Source organism: Pleurodeles waltl, chromosome 4_1 (genome assembly GCF_031143425.1).
Source record: "Pleurodeles waltl isolate 20211129_DDA chromosome 4_1, aPleWal1.hap1.20221129, whole genome shotgun sequence".
Lineage (NCBI taxonomy): Eukaryota > Metazoa > Chordata > Amphibia > Caudata > Salamandridae > Pleurodeles > Pleurodeles waltl.
In genome coordinates this window covers 456405413-456431806 of record NC_090442.1, presented here as the reverse complement: position 1 = coordinate 456431806, position 26394 = coordinate 456405413, and the positions used below count along the sequence as shown (strand labels likewise).

Sequence of the window (26394 nt, the reverse complement as noted above, 5' to 3'; positions counted from 1 at the left end):
GCCCTGCTTGAAGCAGCACAGCGTTCTGGTAATGTTGTTCATAAGAATCACACCAGCCTCCTCTAAACTGATGGAAGGAAAGCCTTAAAAGCCAAATGGATGGCCCCTAGCTGCAGTAGGGTGATGTGGAGCTGGCCTTTCACTGTAAACCAATATTATCTCTGAGTGGGGGCAGGGGTGCGGGGGGGGATTGGAACACAGATCAAGTCGTGATTGATCAGCCACCACTGCAGATCCTGGGCCGTCTCTTTTGAGATGTGGAAAGGCAGCCTTAATGCTGGTCCCGTTGTGAATTCAGGTTTCACTGTAGGGCACACATATGCCACCAGAGTTGTTGACAAGGAGGGTGCATGAGGCGACTCTCACTGGGATCTTGGATAAAGTGTGAAATATGAGAATCGTAGCCCAAATATCCCAGAGTCATAGCAGTGGAGGAAAAGCCTAGAACTGTACAGTGCCCAGGATCGCCCGATGAACAGAAGCCTCTGTAATGGAACCAGGTGGTAAACCCAAATGGCGTTAGGAGTCCTGCCATTAGTCAGAGATAGTCCACCCCTGACTGCAGCAAACCTGTCTTCAGTAGCCGGTCATAAAGGTATGGAAATATAAGAACTCTCAGCTTCCCAAGATGGGCAGTGACCACTGCCATCACTTATGTGGGGGAAGTTTAAGATGCCAAATGGGAGTACGGCAAACAAAGTGCTCCTGGACCACCTTGAACCACAGGTAATGCCTGTGGGACAGCAGGACAGGAATATAAAATTAACCATAAACCAAAAGAGGGTGCTTTTCCTATGGAACAGGAGGAAAAAGAGAGCTTTGGGAGGACAAAGAGAGCACTGGAAGGAAAAGTGTGACGGGAACCCTTAGGACAGAAAGATGCCCTCACACAGCCAAATGTCATGCTTCATCATAAAGGGCCAGATGTAGGTAGCCTTTTGCGACTCGCAAACGGCGAAAAACGCCGTTTGCGAGGCGCAAAAGGCCTCACGCGATGCAGAAACACATTTTGCGAGTCGGTACCAACTCGCAAAATGTGTTTCCGACTCGCAAATAGGAAGGGGTATTCCCTTCCTATTTGCGATTCGCACCGCGATGTAGAGTTGATTTGTGACCGCGAAAGCAGTCGCAAACCAACTCGCAGTTACCATCCACTTGAAGTGGATGGTAACTCATTCGCAAAAGGGAAGGGGTCCCCATGGGACCCCTTCTCCTTTGTGAATGCAAAAAATATATTTTTTCAGAGCAGGCAGTGGTCCTATGGACCACTGCCTACTCTGAAAAAACCGAAACTAAATGGTTTCGGTATTTTTTCTTTTTGCAGCCCGTTTTCCTTCAAGGAAAACGGGCTGCAAAAAGAAAAAAAAACTGCTTTATTTAAAAGCAGTCACAGACATGGTGGTCTGCTGTCTCCAGCAGGCCACCATCCCTGTGAGTGCCTAGACTCGCTATGGGGTCGCAAACTGCGACCCACCTCATTAATATTCATGAGGTGGGTCTTTGCGACCCCATAGCGAGTCGCAGAAGGTGTCTGAGACACCTTTCTGCATTTCATATTGCGAGTTGCAATTTGCGGGTCTCTATGATTCGCAAATTGCAAGTCGCAATATGAAATTTACCTACATCTGGCCCAAAGTGAGCTCGTCATCGGGCGTTGCAATTCCTGACAGGCCCAGATAAGGGGTCTTTCTTGGAGATCTTAGATATCAGCCGTAATGATGAGTGTGTGTGAGAGGGGATAGAATGTATACGGTGGGCTAACTGAAGAAAGAAAAGGTAAATTAAAACTAACTCAGGGATACCGGATATATTCCAATCCAGTGGTTTCCTAGACAGGGTAAAAAGCAAAAAGGAGTACTATCTTGAAGGTTCAAGGCGATGTGTAATGTAGGGTTGACATGTTTCACGCCTAGAGGTCACACTGGATCGATGGGGTTTCGTCAGGACCAGGATAATCCCTACCTTACACCTGAATGGGAGGTGAAATAGTGAATTTAGTCCCCTAACAAATAAATACCTCACTGAAATATCTCCCAACCTAAAGATATAAGTGGAACAAATAAACAACGTCAAAGTCAGCGTTCCCTCAATAAATGCATAATAAAAATACTCATGAATAATTCAACATGCTCAAAGTGCGAAGTAACCAAGTTACCAAGATTTTACTCAACATTCTGTAATCCACATTAAGCATAGAAAGGGGGCAGGAGAAACCCCGGAGAAGAGGGTCCTTATCTTTCTTAGCGAGTGATAAAATGGCTGCTTCCCACAGCAAGGGCAGAAGCTGGCCACGCTTCTGGGAATCATTGAAAAGCATCACTAGTCGAGTCACAAGGTCTGAGACAAAGGCTGCGTAAAATTCTATTGGAAACCCATCAACGCCAGGCACCTTACCCCTAGCCATCTCCTTAATTGCTTCTTATACTTCCTGCTCAGTAATATGCTCATCCAGTTGATCTGCCACTGCCGGCTCTAGGGATACTGGAGAAGTATCCGCAACATAGTTCAGCATGTCCCCCTTCAGCACTCGCCTCCCCTGAGGAGTGCTGTAAAACCACTGCATTGATCTCTTCCTGTGTGAATACGTCACGTCCTCACAGAGCACGAAGCTGAAGTGTAGAGTGACCTCCCCCGCCATCTCACAAAAGCCATGCCAGCATCCTGCCTGACTTATCCTTCTCTGCATGTGCTTTAGCCGTCTACGCCTTATAATCAAAGCAGCGAAGGCATTTCACGAGTTCAAACAACCTCTCCCACTCTTCCAGCAGGCATTTCCTACCTTCCAGAATCTCTTTCAGCCCACCCGAAAGACTATTAAACACTGCCTCCTGCGTCTGATTATCTGAAAGGAGCTGAGTGCAAACAACCACACTGCTAGAAACATAAAACACCAGGAGCACCACCTTCATAGCCTCCCACTCCATCCCCACTGACGAGGCCAAATCAGCGTTATCCTTCCAGTACTGAGAAATGTACTTTCCCCAGTAAAACTCGGAAGGCCTGATCGCCCAAAAGAGCCAGATCAAAGCACAAGGTAGGGACACTAGGCCTAGATGAGGACCACTGATAATGTGCACAGCAAGGAGCATGATCAAAATATATTTTTGCTACATATTCCAGCCTCACCACTCTGCCATACAGCACCCTTTATGTAAAAGCAGGTCAAGTTGAACCTCAAGATCATGTAGTCCAGAGCGGTAAGAATACACACAAGCCTCCAGGTGACAAAACGACCAACAATCCATTAAATCCCACTGTCCAGACCACAAACGGGCTGCCCCTGCCAGCCTGACCGAGGGCACACTGCAGAGAGGCGGATGAGATTTAAAACCTCTACACAGTTAAAATAGCTCCCAGCCACCCTTCAGTTGGGGGCCATAAGTGAAAGCAGGGGCGTCAAGCTGGTAAAAAACGCTGACTGATCCACGTTTGGTGCATAAAGATTTAGGAGGGCAAAAAGGCAGAATAAGAAGTAGCATAAAGCTGGCCCGCCACTGTCCTCAAAGGGTGCAGCCCTCAGTCTCAGTAAGGTGGGTTCTTGGAGAAACAAAACATGGATGCCACCCCCTATCGCTTGAAGTAGGACTAAACATTATAATGCTTAGATGGGAAAAATGACCCTGCACATTTCCATGTAAGTAACTAAATGTGCATAGCCATGAGTGGCAGACCAGGAAGAAAAAGAACAGCCCGGAGAATCCACTGGCAGAACCAGATGGTCCCAAACGCGGAACCAGATGGGCCTTAAGGCACCAAACACACATCGCCACAGCCCAATACGTACCATCGCTGACAAGCACACAACAAAACACCACCCCAACAGTTCCCCCAACACCACCCAAAGAGTGAGACATACAACCATCCTGTCCAAACAACCCCACACACAAGCCCCAGATAGGAACCAACAAAAAGCGAGAAAGCCAACTAGATCCATAATGGAAAAGTATATATGAGGAGGGGGCCACCAGCAAGAGGTGAAAACAAACACTCAAGGAAGACAAGATGGCACTAGAATATGTCCTGCAAACCCCCCTCCCTAAACCCCCAGCCCAGATCCCCCAAGATCCCTGAGACATAAGTAAAGAATATAAATATTATTTATCAACCAGCAAACCATCCAGACTCAAACACTGTGTATAAACAAGGTAAAATACCCATAACAAACCCCTTGAAGCCTGTCAAACCAATTCGTCCACAGACCTAGGAGTAACCCTAGGCAGAATGTCTTCAAGACCAGGAGTAGTGGAGTCCTCAGAATCAGATAGGGACGAGAGGCTCGCTGGAGACATGGGTCGCAAAGGATCTCCGCCAGATCCCTGAGTGGCAGCAATCTCAACCGCCCTCGACTGTACCAGTGCCAGCTTCAACTTAAAAGGGTGTGTCACCCCTCCCCGCCGAGAATGCTGGTGCTTGGGATACGGAGAATGGCTAAGCGCAAATGTTGCAGGTCGCATGGTGCTCTTGTCACAGTTCACCCCAATCCCAAGGGCAGACAGATCTGTGAAAATGTGCACACTAACCTCAGACTGGACATGCAGACAAGCGGAGAAGAGAAATGAGTACAGCAGTCCCAAATCACACAGCTTCTTCTTTACCGCCAGGAAGGATGTCTTCTGTGTTTGAACCTGAAGAGTAAATTCAGGTTACAAAGACACCTTGGCGTCAGCTGTGTGCACAAGCCTTCTGTAGGAGATGATCCCGATCCCTGAAATGCAGAAGGTGGGCCATCACTCCCAGGAACGGGACTCACGCACCTGCACCTTTTGTGCATGTTTTAAAGCATAGAAGAGACATTCGGAGACCAAAATCTCCTGGAGTCAGGTCTTAAGGAACGCCAGTAAGAAATCCCCCTCAGCATGCTCTGGTAGCCCCACAATGCAGACTTTATTATGCCAAGCCCAACCCTCCTGGTCATCCAAGCTGGCAGCCAAGCACAGAGTCTGTGCCTCAAGAGTTGAGATGCGATGATCTGCCGACTGAACTGCTGGAGTCAGTGTCTACACTGTGGTCTCCAAGGCAATGACCCTTTCCAAAACCTTCTGCAAATCCTCATGGTTAAGTCTCAGCTCAATGGAAAGTGAGTCACTTTTGCCCTCCAATCGTTCCCCAGAAGCGTCAATGATAGCAAGCAGTTTATCAAACTTGTCGCACATACATGCTGTGGTCTCCACCACCAGCACTTTGCTTGATCCCCTGCAGGGGGACGCCCGCAGTCGCTCCCTCTTTAGAGCGTTGAGTGTGCCCCATAATGGCACTGAGGCAGGGCATGGGCTCTCAGAAGGCGCAACAAGTAGATCTACAGGAAAGGCCACCAACTCCCCTGGTGACGGAAGGGGGAGGCAGAACTGCAGAAGACCAGCCAAAATGGAGGGTATGAGAACTTTATCCAGCCAGGATACAAAGCCAGAAACAATGAACTGAGGCGGGTGCCCCACGAGGGAACACACAGATTCCCAGCCCCAGTCAGACCAGGCACAATAGGGCAGGGGAGGTCTCCACTCACATGGGAGTTGTCCCTCAACAGTCACAGCAGTGTGCACTGACCCCACTATACAGTAACAGCACAGGGCCTTGTTGCCCCGAACTCAGGGCACCTTTATAGGCCGGGAGGGACACTGGAGCTCAAGGACTCATAAGGAGGTGGGGCTGGCGGCTGATCAGTCAGCACAACAGCGCCCCCCCACCCAGCAGAAATAAGAAAAGGGGCACCAGCCTCACAAGGCACACCACCGCAGCCACAGGATGCCTAAAGACAGCCTTGATGTACTGGACGGGGCTGCAAGCCCATGTATGCCCCTGAGTCACACCCATATGACTTCTGTGCACGGGCTGCTGTAGAGCTGGAGGGGGCTCCTGGGTCCGCAGGCCCCCATGAAGTGTGCACTGAAGAGAGAAGCGCCCCCTGACAAAGGCTCACTGCCGCGGGTGCTAGCGCGGTGGCCTCCACGCACAAAGAGGAGCTGCCATTTTAATCTAGGTGTCTGTGCTGGAGCAGGGAAAGTGCTGCGGCCCCTCGCCTTGGTCCTGCATCCCTCAAGCACTCTGAGTGCACCGACAACCCTTCCCCGTGGAAGTAGGAAGGAAGTGGCTGCTGGTTGAGGCTGGGGAGATCGTGGAAGTCAAGGAGCTCTGTCACCTGCGTCCTCAGAACATGATGGCGGGCTCCGCCCCAAATCATCTTTTTACAGTTGTAGAATCTTAATGAAGCGTTATCACCAAGAATTTTTGCATTTTCACAATCTTGTTTAAGAATCTTAAATTCAGTATTGGTCGTAGAGTGAGGTCTTGCTTTGGAATTAAGAAGTATGTTGACTAAACTCCCCTGCTTATTTCCTGTTCCTCCTCTATTGCTACCTTGCTCATCAACTCTGTTGATATTTATAATGTTAGCTTGGCCATCTGGTTTAAACCATGCTATGTAAAGCCAAATGTCTATCTTAATATGTATGCTTGCAACTTGTAGAGCGCGACTAACCGAAAAAATGTCCAGGCGCTTATCACTGAAATACAGTAGCAGAACCTGAGCAGTCACTGAACAAAAATTAGGCACAAAAATAAGGGGAGCCTAAAAAGGATACAGCCACGTTTTAAGCGCTTTACTGAAATTCAAGATTTCACTGAGAGAATGTAGACAGAGAGACAAGTTGATTCAGACCTGGGAAGCTTGTTCAGTGTTAGACCATGCCAACCGGAGTTTCCAGAAACTATTGTACATATAGCAATAGACTAAAAAGATTAGTAAGTAGATACTGGTGAAACTAAGGGATTACTAAATGCATTGGTAAACGGGAGGATTTTTTTAAGCATACTGTAAAACTACTGAAACTAGGGAGAGGCACTTGGACACTGTGGTGCAGTGGAAGTTACAACAAGACTCGAAATGAAAATGTGAGAGGAAAACAAATATCTCTAAAACTAAAATTTACAGTACACACATTTTGGATGCTCTTGCAGGACATTCCAAAAGGAAACAGTGCATTAAATTAAACAGTAAAATAGGGGTGATAGTATTATAACACTTTCATACAGAAAAACAAAAAAACTGAAAATGGTTAGACAAAAAACGAGTTCTAAATATCTGAGGGGAGAAGCTGAAGGGGAAATCTACTTCCCAGTGGCTAAAGGCCTCATTATTTTAGAAAATACAGGAATTAATTACTTTTGGCCTACGTTAGCAAATGTAAAATGTTATAGACTACGGAAGGATCTGAAACATTTATACGTTTTTTCTTTTTAAGCTCTTCCATTAAAACATTTGTCATTTTCCAACCTCCACACATACAGAACTAGTACAAGTCTGGCCGTCTATTTAAGTGTTTCAGATTGTTCCTTTTTTTCAATGTAGCTACATGCTAAGTACAATGCAAATTAATTAAATGCTCAAATACCATCTCATTTCTCTAAATGATCAATGTCCTTTCCTTGTTCTGCTTACATCCGTACTGAATCCAACCCTAAGTCCCTACATGCCTAGCTATTCATACTGCACTGCACCATGCCAGACTGGTTAAAAAATGTGAGTGCCTCCTTTCCCTGTTAAAATACTAGAACTGTGCTAACAATAGGACCGTACTTGCATGTCTCATGGATCAAATTATGTGTGTTTACCAATGGCATCTACTTTGTATTCACTGTCCAGAAACAGCGCTACACTATGTGAATCTAAGCCGGCTCCCATCTGTTCTGGTCCCCCGGTATAGGTCCACTGATCAACAGAACCGGAAATGGCTTGCCTGTGGGCCAATGATCAAACACCACAAAAGTGCACGACCATGTGAAAAGAGGCAGGCATAGGGTGGGGAACACCATCTCTCATAGTCTGTATTATCTATTCCCAAGCTCCCATGCATAAAATGTTAGCTTTGCAAATTTGCGTTTTCTCTTCTTCCTCTTCATGCCATCCATGCATTCATCCTCTTTTGGCAGCTTGCTGCTTGTGCAAGAGAAGGTAGCGTCAAGGCAGCAGATCGTGGTACATATCTGGTGGAAAAATGAGCCAGGATTTTCCCCAATTACAGATTGTCTAAAAACGCCGATTTACTTGGCAGGGGAAGATCCCTCACACACAACCTATATACAAAACAGAGCACAGCAGCTGGGCAAGGCAGGGTAGGAACTCCGTTTTCTGATGGCCCGTCTCCTGCATCATCAAGCAAGGATAGGGGCTAGAATACCCAGTCATAAAATATAGTTGGGTCATCCAAGACGTGACCTGTGCACAGTACAAAATGAATCTTTCCGAGTGAGGCATGGCACAGAAAACGTAATTGAAATGTCCTGGAAGTGGGGAATGAATAAGGCAGAGGGAGAATTCGAGAGGCTTGGAAGGAAAAAATAAGGAGAAGAGAACAAGATGAAACTGATTCGTCTGGACCGATTACATTTTCCCTTTTCTTTTAAGGGCACCTCTCTCTTATTAATATTCTACAACTGACCAAACTATTTTTACTTACACCTCACAAATAAAGGAACCAACACCATAGGAAACCTATTTCATTAAACTTTTTTTCCACTAAGAACCACAATTAAAATTACGTTGCAATGTTCACAACTTACTGGAACAATCTCAATGGTTTGTAGTGACCCGCTATTTAGTGTGAATGTTTCTAAATCACCAGGACAGGGGGAATCCACGGAAGCTGCAAGGGAAGCAAGAAAAATATCATAAATAAAATACAATAGGACAATTGTGAAGTGGCAGTCTAGTGTTTTACAATGAATTAGCAGGTGGCAGGACAGAAGAACTGGAATTTTAGATACAAATATTGCAAATGCAACATAGCTCTGCAAATATGTGTTTCATATAACAGAGTAAGCAGAAAAAACAGACAATTTTTAACACTAGTAAGAGAAGTCTGAGATTAGGCAATGAAGGTTCAGTGTCATACTGTCCATTGGCTTTCTATATTTCCTCTTTGATTGCCAAATCCTCTGACCGCATCTTAATCACTTAGTACTTTGATTCAAATTGTTTTTAGTTTATTTATGTTCTGGTACTTAACAACCATTATTGCTTTCATTCTTTCCTCAGGACACCCCCTGAGAAAAGACCGTGAGTGGTCCGAATGCATTGGGGAACTTAAATTGCACTGATACGCACAGGGAATCAGAAATGCACTTTTTGAATCTGTTTGTTGAATCATATAATGACATAAGTTAATAGAACTAAAACCTACATAAGGTGTCAGATTCATTGAAGAACTAAGTGATTAAGATAAGGTTAATGAATATGGCATACAAAAAGGAAATATAGAAACCCAACGGGACATTTGAGTAGTGCTTGAGGGGAGACACTGACCAGCTTTTGGACTTGTGCAGAACTGGTATTTGGTTACGCGCCTAAGATTAATAAGCAACACCATGCTAGCACACCATGAGTACGTTAAACAGAACGATAAGTCAGGATAAATAGGAGTGCACCAGTATCAGCAGTTGTGGGATACTATTACTTACCAAAGATTCCTCATTTTATGAATATTCTCCAGGTGCCAGATTGGATCAAGAAACTTATAGCACAGCAAAAATGTTCCATCTCAGCCTGGGGGCTTCATTCTGCCTCAACCGCAACTCCATCTGCCCAGGATAAGGTGCCTTGCACCATGTAAGGTGCTAACCAACATGTTGATGCCAGTTCCTGTTTTCTTCATACCCAATTAAGGCGTGCAGAGAGGAACCAAGAGAAATTATGCACGGAAGTCAAGCAACACAGCCCTGGCAAAAAATCACTGATTGTGACTTGAGCTGTGACGCAATATTATTTAGCGCAAGTATGTAAATATGACGACGAGGCCGCTCGGTAGATGGAAGCCACCAAAATGCTTCCCTCCATTGTGAGCCATGGATCCAGCCTTTTCCATGGTAGAGCGGGAAGAAATGCCACTGAGAGTCTTTCTTAGTCAAGGCATAGCAGATTTTAATTCAAAATGTAGCTCAACCTTAAATGGTGTGCTTGTTCATCACTGTAAGACCCTGTGCAGTTTACACAGCCGTGAGTCCTGTCTATGTACCCACTCATTGTCTTTGGCAAAATGAGGAAGAGGGAAGCAGGATGGAAGAGCGATGAACTGGCACACGTGAAAGACAGATGCCACTTTTGGTAAGAAGTATGGGCAGGTATGAAGGACCAGTTTACTTGAGTACAATATCATAAAAGGTAGATGGATTCAGAAGTACACAAGCCTTATGGGCCAAAGTTATTTCCACAAAGAGGACACATTACAGAGTTAGGATTGAGCCCTGTCTATGCGTTGGCTCGAATTGGGATGACATAATAAGTAAGAATAAACAGAGTGGGAGAAAACAAATAAAGCAATCCTTTCAAAAACTGCACTATTAATGGAGACTTAAAAAGGAAGGCTGGTCAAGGAGGCAAATGAATGTTAAGAGAGCTACCAAATAACCTCTCACATCAGCCACTGCTTGGTCCTGTTGGGCAAGAAACAATACTAAGCACAGGACATCAGAACGGTATCACAAACTGGATCAGCCCTTTCAGCTTCCACCACTTAAAAAACTTGTACTAACTATGTACAATTATGTTGTGCTTCATAGCAGCCATGGTAATGCTGGCAACTTCAAGCAGGCCTCTATTTGACACTTATTTTCACACAAACAACCATAGCATTTGGGGACTGGAATGAAGGACATGTCTAACTTACTTTGGGAGCACATCCACTGTTTGTGGGTAAGTGGAAGGTGAGTAGGTGGATGGCGAGTGCTGATTTCCAACAAACCAGCATGTCATATCCTTCTTGGCCAGTTGCTCTGAGATTACCTGAGGTAAGATAATCTTCAGCAGCCAATCATTGAGGTACGGGAATAAGTATATCAGAGGAACCATAGTAAGGCTGAAGGGCAGGACAGTTAGGGGTAGTGGTAGGACCCCAACACAAGTGGAGATAATTCTAATGGGACTAAACAATTGTCATGTAGATGAGCACATCCTGTAAATCCAATGATAGTAACCTGGTAAGTGCTAACATCTTGAATTTCTCTTACCTGATGGGAGTTTAAGAATCTGAAGTCTAAAATTGGTCTCCCAGCTCCCCATTATTCTTGGGCACAGGAAAGTACAAGGGGTAGCGCCCTGTGCCGCCTTAGACACAAGCAAATCGCGCACTTGGATAGTAACATCTACACCTCTTTCTATAGAGAATATCGACATGGTTTGTCACTGACAGACCATACACTACTGGAATATATATGGAAGAGCCCAGAAAAGTAAGGGTTTGACCAATCATGAAGAACCCGCTGGCAGGAAGTATGTAGGAAGCTGGCCTGGTGTGTGGTGGGTACCTAAGGTACTTACACCTTATACCAGGTCCAGGTATCCCCTCTTAGTGAAGTGTAGGTAGTGTCTAGAAGCAACCACACAGTGTTACAAAAGGAAAATGTCACTTACCCAGTGTACATCTGTTCGTGGCATGAGTCGCTGCAGATTCACATGCTGTGCACAGTCCGCCGTCTGGTGTTGGGCTCAGAGTGTTACAAGTTGTTTTTCTTCGAAGAAGTCTTTTCGAGTCACGAGACCGAGGGACTCCTCCCCTTTCGGTTCCATTGCGCATGGGCGTCGACTCCATCTTAGATTGTTTTCCCCGCAGAGGGTGAGGTAGGAGTTGTGTATATTAGTAATAGTGCGCCCATGCAATGGAATGAATACTTTTGTACATAATAAAGGTTTAGAGTAATATATTTACAAATGTACAATTGTTTAAGATCTACTTCTAAACGGCTACAGGCTCCCGGGGAGGCGGGTGGGCGCATGTGAATCTGCAGCGACTCATGCCACGAACAGATGTACACTGGGTAAGTGACATTTTCCGTTCGATGGCATGTGTAGCTGCAGATACACATGCTGTGCATAGACTAGTAAGCAGTTATCTCCCCAAAAGCGGTGGTTCAGCCTGTAGGAGTTGAAGTAGTTTGAAATAATGTTCTTAGTACAACCTGACCTACTGTGGCTTGTTGTGCAGTGAACACATCTACACAGTAGTGCTTTGTAAATGTATGAGGCGTAGACCAGGTTGCTGCCTTACATATTTCATTCATTGGAATATTCCCTAGAAAGGCCATGGTAGCTCCTTTCTTTCTGGTTGAGTGTGCCTTTGGTGTAATAGGCAGCTCTCTTTTTGCTTTAAGATAGCAGGTTTGAATACACTTAACTATCCACCTAGCAATGCCTTGTTTTGAATTTGGATTTCCTGTATGAGGTTTTTGAAAGGCAATAAATAGTTGTTTTGTTCTGTCAATGTAGTACATTAGTGCTCTCTTGATGTCTAATGTATGTAGTGCTCTTTCAGCTACCGAATCTGGCTGTGGGAAGAACACTGGTAATTCTACTGTTTGATTCAAGTGGAACGGTGAGATAACCTTTGGTAAGAATTTTGGATTTGTTCTTAGAACTACCTTATTCTTGTGTATTTGAATAAATGGTTCTTGTATGGTAAATGCCTGAATCTCACTCACCCTTCTTAGAGATGTGATGGCAATGAGAAATGCAACTTTCCACGTTAAGTATTGCATTTCACAAGAATGCATGGGTTCGAAAGGGGGACCCATGAGCCTCGTTAAGACAATGTTGAGGTTCCATGAAGGAACAGGTGGTGTCCTTGGTGGTATAATTCTCTTTAGGCCTTCCATAAACGCTTTAATGACAGGTATTCTAAATAGGGAAGTTGAATGAGTAGTCTGCAGGTAAGCAGATATTGCGGTGAGATGTATCTTTATGGAAGAAAAAGCTAGATTTGATTTTTGCAAGTGTAGTAAATATCCTACTACATCTTTTGGAGATGCGTGTAATGGTTGAATTTGATTGTTATGGCAGTAACAAACAAATCTTTTCCATTTATTTGCATAGCAGTGTCTAGTGGAAGGTCTTCTTGCTTGTTTTATGACCTCTATACATTCCTGTGCGAGGTCTAAGTGTCCGAATTCTAGGATTTCAGGAGCCAAATTGCTAGATTCAGCGACGCTGGGTTTGGATGCCTGATCTGTTGTTTGTGTTGTGTTAACAGATTTGGTCTGTTGGGTAGCTTGACATGAGGTACTACTGACAGGTCTAGTAGTGTTGTGTACCAAGGTTGTCTTGCCCATGTTGGTGCTATTAGTATGAGTTTGAGTTTGTTTTGACTCAATCTGTTTACTAGATATGGAAGGAGAGGGAGAGGGGGAAAAGCGTAGGCAAATATCCCTGACCAGTTCATCCATAGAGCATTGCCTTGGGATCGCTGGTGTGGGTACCTGGATGCGAAGTTTTGGCATTTTGAGTTTTCTTCTGTTGCAAATAGGTCTATTTGGGGTGTTCCCCAAATTTGAAAGTAAGTGTTCAGTATTTGGGGGTGAATTTCCCATTCGTGGATTTGTTGGTGATCTCGAGAGAGATTGTCTGCTAGCTGGTTTTGGATCCCTGGAATAAATTGTGCTATTAGGCGAATGTGGTTGTGAATCGCCCAATGCCATATTTTTTGTGTTAGGAGACACAACTGTGTTGAGTGTGTCCCCCCCCCAGTTTGTTTAAATAATACATTGTTGTCATGTTGTCTGTTTTGACAAGAATGTATTTGTGGGTTATCATGGGCTGAAATGCTTTTAGCGCTAGAAATACTGCTAACAGTTCTAGGTGATTTATGTGAAACTGCCTTTGATGTATGTCCCATTGTCCTTGGATGCTGTGTTGATTGAGGTATGCTCCCCACCCTGTCATGGAAGCATCGGTTGTTATGACGTATTGTGGCACTGGGTCTTGGAAAGGCCGCCCTTTGTTTAAATTTGTACTGTTCCACCATAGAAGCGAGATGTATGTTTGGCGGTCTATCAACACCAGATCTAGAAGTTGACCCTGTGCATGTGACCATTGTGATGCTAGGCACTGTTGTAAGGGCCGCATGTGTAACCTTGCGTTTGGGACAATGGCTATGCATGAAGACATCATGCCTAGGAGTTTTAATACCATTTTTGCTTGTATCTTTTGTGTTGGATACATGGTCTGTATTACCTTGTGAAATGTTTGAACCCTTTGTGGACTTGGAGTGGCTATCCCTTCTGTTGTGTTGATTGTCGCTCCTAAGTATTGCTGTGTTTGGCACGGCAAAAGGTGTGACTTTGCATAGTTGATGGAGAAACCTAGCTTGTGAAGGGTCTGTATGACATACTTTGTGTGATAAGAACACTTTGTTAGCGTGTTGGTTTTGATTAACCAGTCGTCTAAGTAAGGGAACACGTGTATTTGCTGCCGTCTGATATGTGCAGCTACTACTGCTAGGCATTTTGTAAAGACTCTTGGCGCGGTTGTTATTCCGAATGGCAACACTTTGAATTGGTAATGTATTCCTTTGAATACGAACCTTAGGTATTTCCTGTGTGAAGGATGTATCGGTATATGGAAATACGCATCTTTTAGGTCTAATGTTGTCATGTAGTCTTGCTGTTTGAGCAGTGGGATTACGTCTTGTAATGTGACCATGTGAAAGTGGTCTGATTTGATGTAGGTATTTAGTGTTCTGAGATCTAGTATTGGTCTCAGAGTTTTGTCCTTTTTTGGTATTAGAAAGTACAGTGAGTAAACTCCTGTGTTTTTCTGTAGACTTGGTACTAATTCTATTGCGTCCTTTTGCAGTAATGCTTGAACTTCTAGTCCTAGAAGATCTATATGCTGTTTTGACATATTGTGTGTTTTCGGTGGGACGTTTGGAGGGAATTGGAGAAATTCTATGCAATAACCATGCTGGATAATTGCTAAGACCCACGTGTCTGTTGTTATTTCCTCCCAAGATTTGTAGAACTGGCTTAGTCTTCCCCCCACTGGTGTTGTGTGAAGGGGTTGTGCGACTTGTGAGTCACTGTTTATTTTGAGGGGTTTTGGGACCTTGAAATTTTCCCCGATTTCTTGGGAATTGGCCTCCTCTGTATTGTCCCCGAAAACCTCCCCTTTGATATTGTCCCTGGTAGGTAGGTGGTCTTGTTTGTGAGGTGTTGGTTTCTGTGGGTTGACCTCGAAACCCTCCCCTAAAAGGTGTTTTCCGAAATGTGCCTCTGCTCTGCGGGGAGTACAGTGCGCCCATGGCTTTGGCTGTATCGGTGTCCTTTTTTAGTTTTTCAATGGCAGTGTCCACCTCTGGCCCAAACAATTGCTGTTCATTAAACGGCATATTGAGCACAGCCTGTGGTATTTCAGGTTTGAACCCAGATGTGCGCAGCCATGCGTGTCTCCTTATTGTGACTGCAGTGTTTATTGTCCGTGCAGCTGTATCCGCTGCATCCATGGAAGACCGTATCTGATTGTTCGAGATATTTTGTCCCTCTTCCACCACCTGTTGCCCTTTTTTTTGGAGCTCTTTGGGTAGGTGTTCGATGAGATGTTGCATTTCATCCCAATGAGCCCTGTCGTATCTCGCCAAGAGTGCTTGCGAGTTGGTGATACGCCACTGATTTGCTGCTTGTGCTGCAACCCTTTTTCCCGCTGCATCAAATTTGCGGCTCTCCTTGTCCGGAGGTGGTGCGTCACCTGATGTATGCGAGTTGGCTCTCTTACGAGCTGCCCCCACAACTACTGAGTCCGGTGTCAGTTGTGTTGTAATAAATATAGGGTCTGTGGGTGGTGCCTTATATTTTTTCTCCACCCTTGGAGTTATAGCTCTGCCTTTAACTGGCTCCTGAAATATTTGTTTCGAGTGCCTTAGCATTCCCGGGAGCATGGGAAGGCTTTGATAATGGCTATGGGTGGAGGACAGGGTGTTAAAGAGGAAGTCATCCTCAATAGGCTCCGAATGTAGTGATACATTATGGAATTCGGCTGCCCTAGCGACCACCTGTGCATATGATGTACTGTCCTCAGGTGGTGACGGTTTAGTTGGGTACGGCTCTGGGCTATTGTCTGATACTGGGGCGTCGTAGAGGTCCCATGCATCCGGATCATCCTGGCTCATTGTGGTATGAGCTGGCGAGTGTGTTAATGGTGGAGTTTGCGCCGGTGATGCATGAGTTGATGGTGGTGGAGAAGGTGGTGGAGTTACTTTCTTCACCACCTTTGCTTGTGGTTGCTTGTCTCCTTGTTGGAAGGCAAGTTTCCTTTTGATTTTGATTGGGGGAAAAGTGCCGATCCTCCCAGTATCTTTTTGAATAAAGAGCCGCTTTTGCGTGTGATCTGGCTCTGTTGTTTGTAATTCCTCTTCAAATCTGTGTTTTTTCATTTGAGAGGACAGTCCTTGTTCCTCAGAGTAGGAACTGATTCTCGGTTCGGATGCCGGATGTTTCGGCACCAAAGCCTTTTCTACTGATTTTTTCGGCTCCGACAAAATCTTTTTTCTTTTCTGCGTCGTGCCCTCTTGGTGCCGACCAATCTCGGTGCCGCTGTCTTGGTGCCGAATGTTTTCTGCGCCACTCTCTCGGGCCCGAGAGTGCTGCGTGCCTGTATCTCGACCGGAGTCGGATGACTTCGGCACCAGCCCGCCCTTTTTCGGTGCCGATGGACGGTCACCTACTTTTCGGGTTAAGCCATGGCCTGTTGGCGGTGGCGTCCCCTGGGCTTTGTCAGTCTTTTCGTGAGCTTTTTGTTTCGACGTCTTACTCACGGTTGACGTTTCTTCGGCGTCGAGTTCTTCGGAATCCGACTCGTGGATGGAGAAAGTTTCTTCTTCTTCCTCCTCGAACCGTTGTTGTCCTGTCGGCGTGGACGCCATCTGCAATCTCCTGGCTCTTCGGTCTCTGAGCATTTTTCTCGACTGAAACGCGCGACAGGCTTCGCACGTATTCTCCTTGTGCTCGGGGGACAGGCACAAGTTACAGACCAAATGTTGATCCGTATAAGGATATTTATTATGGCATTTAGGACAGAATCGGAACGGGGTCCGTTCCATCAGTCTTGAAGTCGCACGCGGTCGGGCCGACCAGGCCCCGACGGGGGATCGAAATTACCCCAAAGGGCCACCGGAGCTCTTCAAGATTCGGTGTCGATTTGTGCTAACTAACCCGATACCGAACAAAACAATACCGACGATTTTTTCTGAGATTATAACTAACTTTCCGACCCGAAACACGGAGCGAAAAGGAACACGTCCGAACCCGATGGCGGAAAAAAAACAATCTAAGATGGAGTCGACGCCCATGCGCAATGGAACCGAAAGGGGAGGAGTCCCTCGGTCTCGTGACTCGAAAAGACTTCTTCGAAGAAAAACAACTTGTAACACTCCGAGTCCAACACCAGACGGCGGACTGTGCACAGCATGTGTATCTGCAGCTACACATGCCATCGAACATAAAGGTACTTTATTTTAGTGACACAATACAAAAAATTACTAAAAAGGCAATACTCCCTTAGGAGGTAAGTAAACACACTAAATATGTACACTAGTAATCAGAAATAGGCATAGAAAAGGTTAGAAAACAGTACAAATAGCAATAAGAAATAGTGACTCTAGGGGAGCCCAAACCATATACTAAAAAAATAAAATGTGCACACACGACCCCCACCGAGGTAAGTGGAATGTGTAGAGGGGAACTGGGGGTACTAGAAAACCACAAAGGTAAGTACCACAATACCCCTCAGCGACCAGGAAAGCAGGAGTAAATCAGTGGAATTTCCCCAAACCACCCAAAAGGAAGAAAAAAAGAAGAAAAGAAGACACCAGACAAGATTGCAAGAAAGCAGTGGTGGATTCCTGGAGAACAGGATCTGTGAAGAGAGGGGACCAAGTCCAAAAGTCACAGTGGAGTCCAGGAGGAGTAGGAGGTTCTGCCCACCCAGCTATACTTGTAGGAGTTGGTCGACGGTGAGGAAGAACAGGTCAGCACTGCAGCCCTACAGCCGGAGAAGAGTTTCTGATGGATGCAGAAGATGCCCCATGCTGGAGTGAAGACTGCAAACAGGTGTCGATGCAGGAATTCCACCAACAAGCCTTGGCAAAGGCAAACTCGCGGTTAGTGGAAAAGTGGTGCTGCCGGGGACCAGTAAGGCCCAGGAGAACTCAACCCAAGAGTGGGAGTCACAGGGGACCCTCAGCGTCACAGAGAGTACATAGGAGTAGAGGCAGCACCCACAGGAGTCCTACAGGACGGGGACACAGAAGTCGCAGAAGAGACTCACGCAACACTACAGAAATGGATCCCACAATGCAGGATAACCATGCAGAAGCAGAGCACCGCAGGAAGGAGTGCTGGGAACTGGAGCTACATGTCGCCTGAAGATCCCTTGGAGGAGATGTCCTGATTGAGAAGGCAAGGGCTTACCTCCACCAAAGTTGGACAGCTGGCAGAGAGGACCAAGAGGATTACTCTGGACCACCACCCGAGATGCAGGATTCACGAAGCTCATGAAGAGAGGAGATCTACACAGCCGGTTATCATTGCAGTATGTGCCTGCGGATGCAGGGGAGTGACTCCTTCACTCCAAGGGAGATTACTTCTTCCTTCTCGTGCAGACTGAAGACTTGCCTCCCTCAAAGGATGCACAGCTGGCGAAATGCTGCAGAACCTGGAAGGAGCTGTGGAAACAATGCTGCAAGAAGAGTCTTCTTTGTGGATGCAGATTGTCAGTTCCTGGAAGGGCCAGTCGCAGTTCCAGAGGCTAGAAGTCGAAATGGAGGTTGCAGAGGAGTCCTGCTGGAATCTTGCAAGTTGAATCTGAGGACCCACTCAAGAGGGAGACCCAAAGTAGCCCTGAAAGGTGAGCTATCAGGAGGGGGCTCTGGCATTACCTGCCTGGACTGGCCACTCAGATACTCCCAGTGCTCACTGCCAACCTTGGGAACAAGATGGCAGAACCCAGGGACCCTCTGAGTGGTCAACTCCCCTTTCCACTGTCCAGTTTCACGTCAGAATAGGGGCTGGGAGCCCCTGAACCAGTGTGGACTGGTTTATGCACGGAGAGCACCATATGTGCCCTTTCAAAATATACAAGTGGCTTGGTGATGCTACCCCTCCCACGCCAGTCATACCTATTTCCAAAGGGAGAGGGTGTTACCTCCCTCTTCCAAAGGAAATCCTTTGTTCTGCCTTCCTGGGCTTGATCAGATCAAGCAGCAGGAGGCCAGAAACCTGTCTGAGTGGTGGCAGCAGCTGGGCGGCCTGAGAAACCCTGTAAGACTGGTGGTAGCAATGCTGGCGGTCCTCTAAGGAGCCCCCTGAGTGTATGGAATCATACTTCCAATACTTGCAACAATATTGGGGTATGATTCCGACATGTTTGATACCAAACATGCCCATGTTCAGCTGGACATAGGTAGTGACCTATGTCCGGTACATGCGTAAAATGGTGTCCCCGCACTCACAAAGTCCAGGAAAATAGATATGGAGTTTGTGGGGGTAGCTCTGCTAGTGCAGGGATGCCCTCACACACAGGTACCTGCACCCAGCCCTCTGGGCTGAGTGGCCTACCACAGCGGTGACTTATAGTGACCTGTAGTGAAAACAGGTGCATGCACCCGTTTCACGCAGACTGCAATGGCAGGCCTGCAGAACCCTTTGCATGGGCTCCCTAAGGGTGGCAGAATAACTGCTGCAGCTCATAGAGATCCCCTGGAAGCCCACTGCCCTGGGTACCTAGGTGCTGTATACAAGGGACTTACATGAGGAGACAAGTATGGCAATTGTGGGAAGAAAAAGGTACAGTTACCAAGTTAGAAGGGAGAAAGCATAACCACTGGGATCCTGGTTAGCAGGATCCCAGTGGACACAGTCAAACACACTGACAAAAGGCAGAAAATGGGGATAACAATGCCAAGAAAGAGGGTACTTTCCTACAAAGCAAGAGAACTTTAGATGGGGAAGCAATACTAAATCTTCCCCCTTACCGGCCACAGGGGTTATTGGAGAAAAAACTAAACATGTTTTGTGGCAGGTGCAGTGCTAGAGGAGGACGAGAAGAACTGCTGCATCTGCTGATGATCACAGCCTATACAACGTTTGCTGCCAATGGAGACTTCAAAAGGCTGAATAGGTTACTCAACAAGCTGTGAGGGCTGAAGAATGGTAAGACCCCACTAATTTCCTGTGCTGCTAGTGAAATAGGCAAGTAGGGGAAAGCAGCCCCAAACAGCGAGCTGTAGCTCTGCTGCCCTTGAAAAGGGTCCAGCAACTTCACACCAATAGCATGGTTCATCAGAGGGCATTTCCATTAGCGGAGCATCAACATCTTTAGAAAACCCAATGGTACGCACCTGGTCGATGTACCATAATAGTACCCAGAGCCGATGCAACACGATATGTGGTATCCAGGTCAGATTTCAACACATACTTTACTGCGTCCTGGTCAGACTGTATTGTCTGGTCGAGGGTATTCTCCCTGGGCTCGGGAGACAAACTCTAGCTGGCCATGCCCCACAGACAGTAAGTGTAGTGGCTCAAAAGACAAATCACATTCAGTGAGTGCCTATGGCATCTATTATTTTTGACTCTCCGTCTAGTGGGGCAGTGGAGAAAGTATTCAGTTGACCCTGCTCATAGTGGCCTGGACAACAAATTTTCTCTGGAGTAGGGGGCTCTGTCAGGAAGGTCAAATCATTATGTGCTGGCCTGTGTCAGCGCACACAGCAGACTGACTTAGCTGGTGAGGTTGGCCAAGTTTTGGACCAGGCCACCACAAGTCACTCAGTTAAGGCTCTGCTAAATAGAAACAAGGGCTCCGAAGACAGAGGCCAAGGTTTTAAGATCTCTGTCAACAGAATTGTAAGACCAGCACTTGTACAGCTCTACATACCACCACTTCAAAAGCCCATTTTCTTCTGTGGTGGGGAGCTAAACATTAATTCAACATCAGCATCCCACAGGTGCACTATATTTTAAAACTATCGTCTTGGAGAGAGGCATGCCTTGTACACTGTTCAAGAATTTTGGAGAAACAACAGGCAAAAATAACCCAGGATCAGCACTGAAGGGTACAGATAAGGAGGAACTAACGTCAGTGCACAGAGCTGTCACCAATAGATGTCTCTGTGTCATTCAAAATCAAGGCCAATGCCACCACCTTCTTGCGTGCAGAAACTATTACAGTAAAGTTTTTTGGATCCAATCTGGACCCTGGGGAGATTCCCAAGGTGAGGAACTATCCATCAGAAAAACAGGACAGGGCTTTAAGAATGTGATCAGAAAATTCACTAGGACTACCTAAACCTAACTATACACAAAGTAGAGGCACTGGTAGCCAGGAGAATTTCATCACGGACAAGGGAGCATGCTAGAGAATGGGTTAGGGTAAAAGGTGGACCAAATCAAGGAGTATGTCAGGAAAATAGGTGGGTGCCTGGGATCTGGATGGGGCATAGAAAGGGACAGTGAGAAGTAATGGGGATGTTACACAATATTAAACAGTGGCAAGCTGTACTTGGTATTGGCAGAACATTTTATGATTATGTGGCAGAATTTGTAACTTAAACAAAGGCTACAGAAGTGGGAGTGCTCAGTAAGAGGTGGTATTTATTGATACTTCTGCTTTAAGTTGCCTATTTAAAAAATACTTACAAACACGAGTAATTTGTACTGGAATCTGCAGTGCTCCGACCGGACTCTGGGGTAAAAGTGAATTCTCATCCAAGCGAGTGAGGCGAATCTGCACATGCTGGATCCCTGTATTTGAACTAGGGTTGTAGAGTCCGGTCCCATATTTTTTATCTGTAGTCAGTTGTCCTGGAAGGTGACTTTGGGTTTCATGCAGGTGCCGAAGTCCTTTGATTAGCACTGGTAAGAAAGTAACTGTTACCCTTAGACACGTAATATGCATAATTAAACAATAATGGAATATGACATTGTACAGTAAGAAAGCCATTGAATGAAGTGTGTTATCATATAATTTTGTCTGTTGTTAGAATCTAGATATCCTTTTGTCCCACAATTTCCATTTGGGAGTTGGTACATACTGAAGCAGCATGGTATCATTTGAAGCTACTAGGGTCTGGAATAACATAAGCCACAAGATCAGTAACTACTTTTGTACTGCATTTACAATTGTTTTCTCACCTTTAAATAATAGTATTGTGTTTACCAGAAGATTCCCAGATGAGTGTTTACTTAGAAAAATGTATATTTTTAGTGACATCTGACTAATTTTGTTCTGAATCCTGGGAGTACTATTTACAAAGCAATGTACATCAGTAAGTAACACATACAGTGAAGCTAATATAAAATGTGTTATCTTCTTTTATGTTGCACCATGTACTACCTACCAGTGGATCACACTGGGGTGGGGGTAGGACGAAGGTGCAATTCCTGTTTCTGTTGTAACTGTCTTACTATACTATTGGTAACTGATAAATCCATAAAATTGTTTAGGAAAAAATGAGTTATTAATAACTTTTAAAATACTTCGTGGTCACATTAAGCTTGAGCCTTTTCTAAGTGACAATGGTAGCGCAAAAAAGGATTACCAGACCTTATTAAAATTGTACATGACAGCATTACAGCTGGATAATTTCTGAATACTGTATACTAAAGTGCAGGAAGCTGGCTCTTTATGTGGTATATCAATCACTAGATATACCATGTAACAAGTCCAGGTGTTCCCTAATGAATGGATAGGGGCTTGCTATGCAATCCCAAAGTGCTCTATTTTGAAGTAGTGTGGTCGAACAGTCTTAGGCTCAACACAGAGGAGTGCAAGAAATCCACAAATACACACAATAGTCAATACATGAAACACATAACTCAAGAAGGAGATTAACACCAATTTACAAAAATAGCAAGTATTTTTATATATGTTTAGGCGTCAGAGAAAATTCGTTCAGGTAAGTACGTTTAAAAAAAAAAAAACAATTTATAAAGAACTTTATAGATTTTTTGCAAAAACGGGTGAATACACAATACAAAACAGGTCACATCCCGCACCCCGAGCAAGCTACCATGCAGCACTGTTCATCAAAGATAGTTAGCACAGACACATTTTGAATGATAGTTAGCTCCGGTCGTAACTGGTCACCCCACAACAGGTCGTTTACGGCCCAGGTGCAGACCTGGCGCTCCAGGTGGCCTCCCACACTCTCCTGTACTTGTTCAGGCATCCTCTCGCTTCATATACGAGTTTCTCCCGCTGGGCACACCAGTCTACCCCACGGCACCACTTGGCCAACGTAAGTGCCGCCTTCGCTTTCGAATCTGCCACAATGTCTCCTTTGGCCACCAGACATGCCACTCCCAGGAAGATTCGATCAGCTCTATTAGACATTACTCCCTTCCATGACCCCCAATAAGAGCTATAGTGGGGCCGCGACCAACTCCTCTTGTAAGACCCCAGAAATCTCAGTCACCATCATTCTCTTGTAAGAGGCAATGATCGGGCAGGACCACACCATATGATAGAAATCGGCACCAGGGCCAGAACATCGAGGACAGTTAGCGTGGGGTCTGAGACCCTCCCTATGTAGTCTCATGGGCGTGAGGTTGGTTATGTGCAGGTAGTATGTCTGTAACAGCCGAAAGCGGGTGGCCATGGTCAGGGCCCTAAGGGCCATCAGTGCCTCCCTCCAGTCCTCTTCCTCCATGGGGCCCAGCCACTCCTCCCACCTCCAACAGAGCTTGTCCAGTGACTGAGCAGTGTTAGTAACTAGGGAGCGGTAGATCCGTGACACCCCCCCACTAACCAGACCCCCCATCAGCACCTTTGCCTCCATGGGACTGAACTCAGGAAGGATCTCCCTCGCCCGGACGTGTAGCGCATGCCGGAGTTGCAGGTACCTATGGAACTGGGTCATATTAAGTGAAAAGTGTAGTTGAAGCATGTGCAACCCCTCCCAGACATCACCAAGTAAGGAGATTCCTATGAGGTCCCATCTCTGAAATCCCTCCAATGCCGAGACTTCCGCCAACCACCCTCCGTGCCACAATGAAGTCTGCTGGGTGAGACGGCCACACCAACCCGACACCTTCTGGGCCTCACCCCAGCCCATCAAAACCACCCTTGTCACATCCGGGATTACGTGGGGGACGGGAGGGCGATAGAGCGCCTCAAGCACCTTGGGGTAACCCATCGTCTGGAGTTCCAGTTGGTACGCTGGGTCTGACCAGCCCCCCCCCCCCTCCATCCAGTCATTTATCACCAGCAGGTGCATTGCAAGATAATAATAATAGATGTTAGATATCCCCAGCCCGCCCTCATAAACATCCCTCTGGCAAATGCCAAGGGCTAGCCTGGGTTGGGTACCGCACCATAAAAACTTGCGCGCTACTGCTTCCATTTCTCTGAACCATTTCCGAGGCACTGGGTAAGGGAAGTTCTGCATCAGATAAAGGAACCTGGGTAGGATCATCATTTTATAGAGCGCTATTCTGCCTAGTAGGTTAAGGGGCAGGGTCTGCCAGCGCTGAATATCCTCCCTGACCCGTCGGGTGAGTGGGGAGATGTTAAGCGCCCAGGCCAGCTCTGGCAAAAAGGCCACCTGCACACCCAGATATTTGAAGCTGTTACCCCTGATAGGGATGCCCTGCTGCCAGTTCACACAATCTCTGGAAGAGTGCAGAGGCACCAGCAGGGACTTGCTAGGATTGAGAGTTAAACCGGAGGCCTCAGAGAACAGGCCCAGGATCTGCAGTGTCTGGGGACCGCTGCGGGCGGGGTTGGCCAGAAAAAGAAGCTCGTCGTCTGCATAAAGTGTTACGTGGTCTTCCCGCCCGCAGCCCAAGGCCATCCATCTATCTATCTATCAGGGGGTCCTCCCTCAGTAAATTTGCCAAGGGCTCTATTGCCAGCGCGAAGAGAAGCGGGGACAGGGGACACCCCTGGCAGGTGCCCCGTCGGATGGGGAACGGGTCTGAGATCACCCCGTTCACCTGCACTCGCGCGGTCGGATTGGAATAGATGAGTTTCACTAGGCCGCGAAACCTGGGTCCGAGCCCATTGCTCAATAATACCTGGTCCAGGTAAGTCCAGTCCACAGTATCGTCAGGATGCCACGATGAGCCAATGCTACATGTAGGCACCTAATGCAGTGCCCTGTGCTTTGCATTGGCATGAAGCCGCATTGATCTGGGTGAATCAGCGAGGGCAGCACCCCTTTCAATCTGGTTGCGAGGATCTTGGACAATACCTTGATCTCGGTATTGAGAAGGGAGATGGGGTGGTAGGCAGAGCAATACTGTGATGGGGGGGGGGGGTGAGTCTTGGGGTGGCTTGATCGCTGCCCGAGGGAAAGCCGCCTGTCTCCTCGGCCTCCTCATACATAGCGAGCAAGTGGGGGCCTAGGATATCACCACATTTACTTTAAAGTTCCGCCGGGAAGCCATCTGGTCCAGGCGTCTTACCCGGTGTTAGCATCGCAATCGCATCCACCACCTCTTCGGGGCTAATGGCCTCGTCCAGGTTGCACCTTTCCAAAGGTGAAAGCCTCGGGAGGACAACATCTCCCAATAGGGGGGGCCTCCCTTTCTGACTGCGGCCGGGGCTGCTCTGCGTAATGTCGCGCATAGTATGTTGCGAAACTCTGTGCAATTTTGCTAGGCGTTTTGGAAAGAGCTCCTGACTCGTCAACCATCTCAGGGATAACTATCTGCCAGCGGCCGGGTCGCCAGCCAATGCAGGAGCTTCCCATTTTTGTCCCCCCAACCGTGTACCCGGGCTGCTGAGGCTCGCCAGATATGCTTGGCTGTCTCAAGAACTGAGTGCCTAATCTCTTCCCTAATCAAGGTGAGTTGCCTCGCTGTGGAGGCTTGCGCATAGACAGCGAGCTGACGCTCGAGTTGTAGTGCCCTGGCCTCAAGGTCTGACACCTTAAGGGTACGTGGCCGCTCCTGTATGCGTAGGAGGTGTTTAGCTTGCCCCCGGAGGGTGGCCACGCAAGCCACCCAGACCATGCCCAGTGATTGCACCGACCCCAGATTGTGCTAGAAGTACTGAGTGATCTTTCACCGCTTGGGTATAATCTCTATCATGGAGATGCCAGGTGTTCAGACGCCACATAGGGCGCCGGGTGGGGTCTGTACCCCCCCAAACGGATTTGCAATGGTGCATGGTCTGAGACCCCATGTGGCAATATCTCTGCCCCAGTGACACTGGCAACATCTAGTGCTGGCATGAAGATGAGATCAATTCTAGCATGCGTATGGTGTGCCGCTGAAGTATGAGTGTACTGCCGGTTTCTGGGGTGCCATATTCGACATACCTCGCACAGGCCAAGGCTCTCGGCCCAACTACTTAGCCCCGACGCCCGATGTGAGCGACTCGCGGATATGGGACCAGAGATATCCAACGTGGGGTTTAGAACAGCTTGTAGTCTCCACCCAGTAGAGTCAGCCCCGGTGAGAGCCCCGATAACACATCGCGAAGAGCGTGTAGAAAGCAGTCAAATGCACCAGGAGGGGCGTAGACGCTTAGGATATTAATCGATTGCCCTCAAAGCGTACCGGACACAACAACATAGCACCCTTGACTGGGCAGCAGTTATCACTATGGGCAGGGAACGGTGCAGTAGAACCGCCACC

The 26394-nt window shown here is 46.9% G+C and overlaps 1 protein-coding gene across 3 annotated transcripts in view; it reads right to left on the bottom strand.

Moving 5' to 3' along the window:
* DMTF1 (cyclin D binding myb like transcription factor 1) overlaps positions 1–26394 on the bottom strand; it is a 330757-nt gene that overhangs the window by 126337 nt on the left and 178026 nt on the right. For all 3 annotated transcript variants that reach the window (XM_069228717.1, XM_069228718.1, XM_069228719.1), the window contains 2 exons: positions 21451–21666; positions 8557–8639 (listed from right to left, as the gene is read on the bottom strand). In XM_069228717.1, the coding sequence (XP_069084818.1) occupies positions 8557–8639; positions 21451–21666 (299 nt within the window). The remainder of the gene's footprint in view (positions 1–8556; positions 8640–21450; positions 21667–26394) is intronic.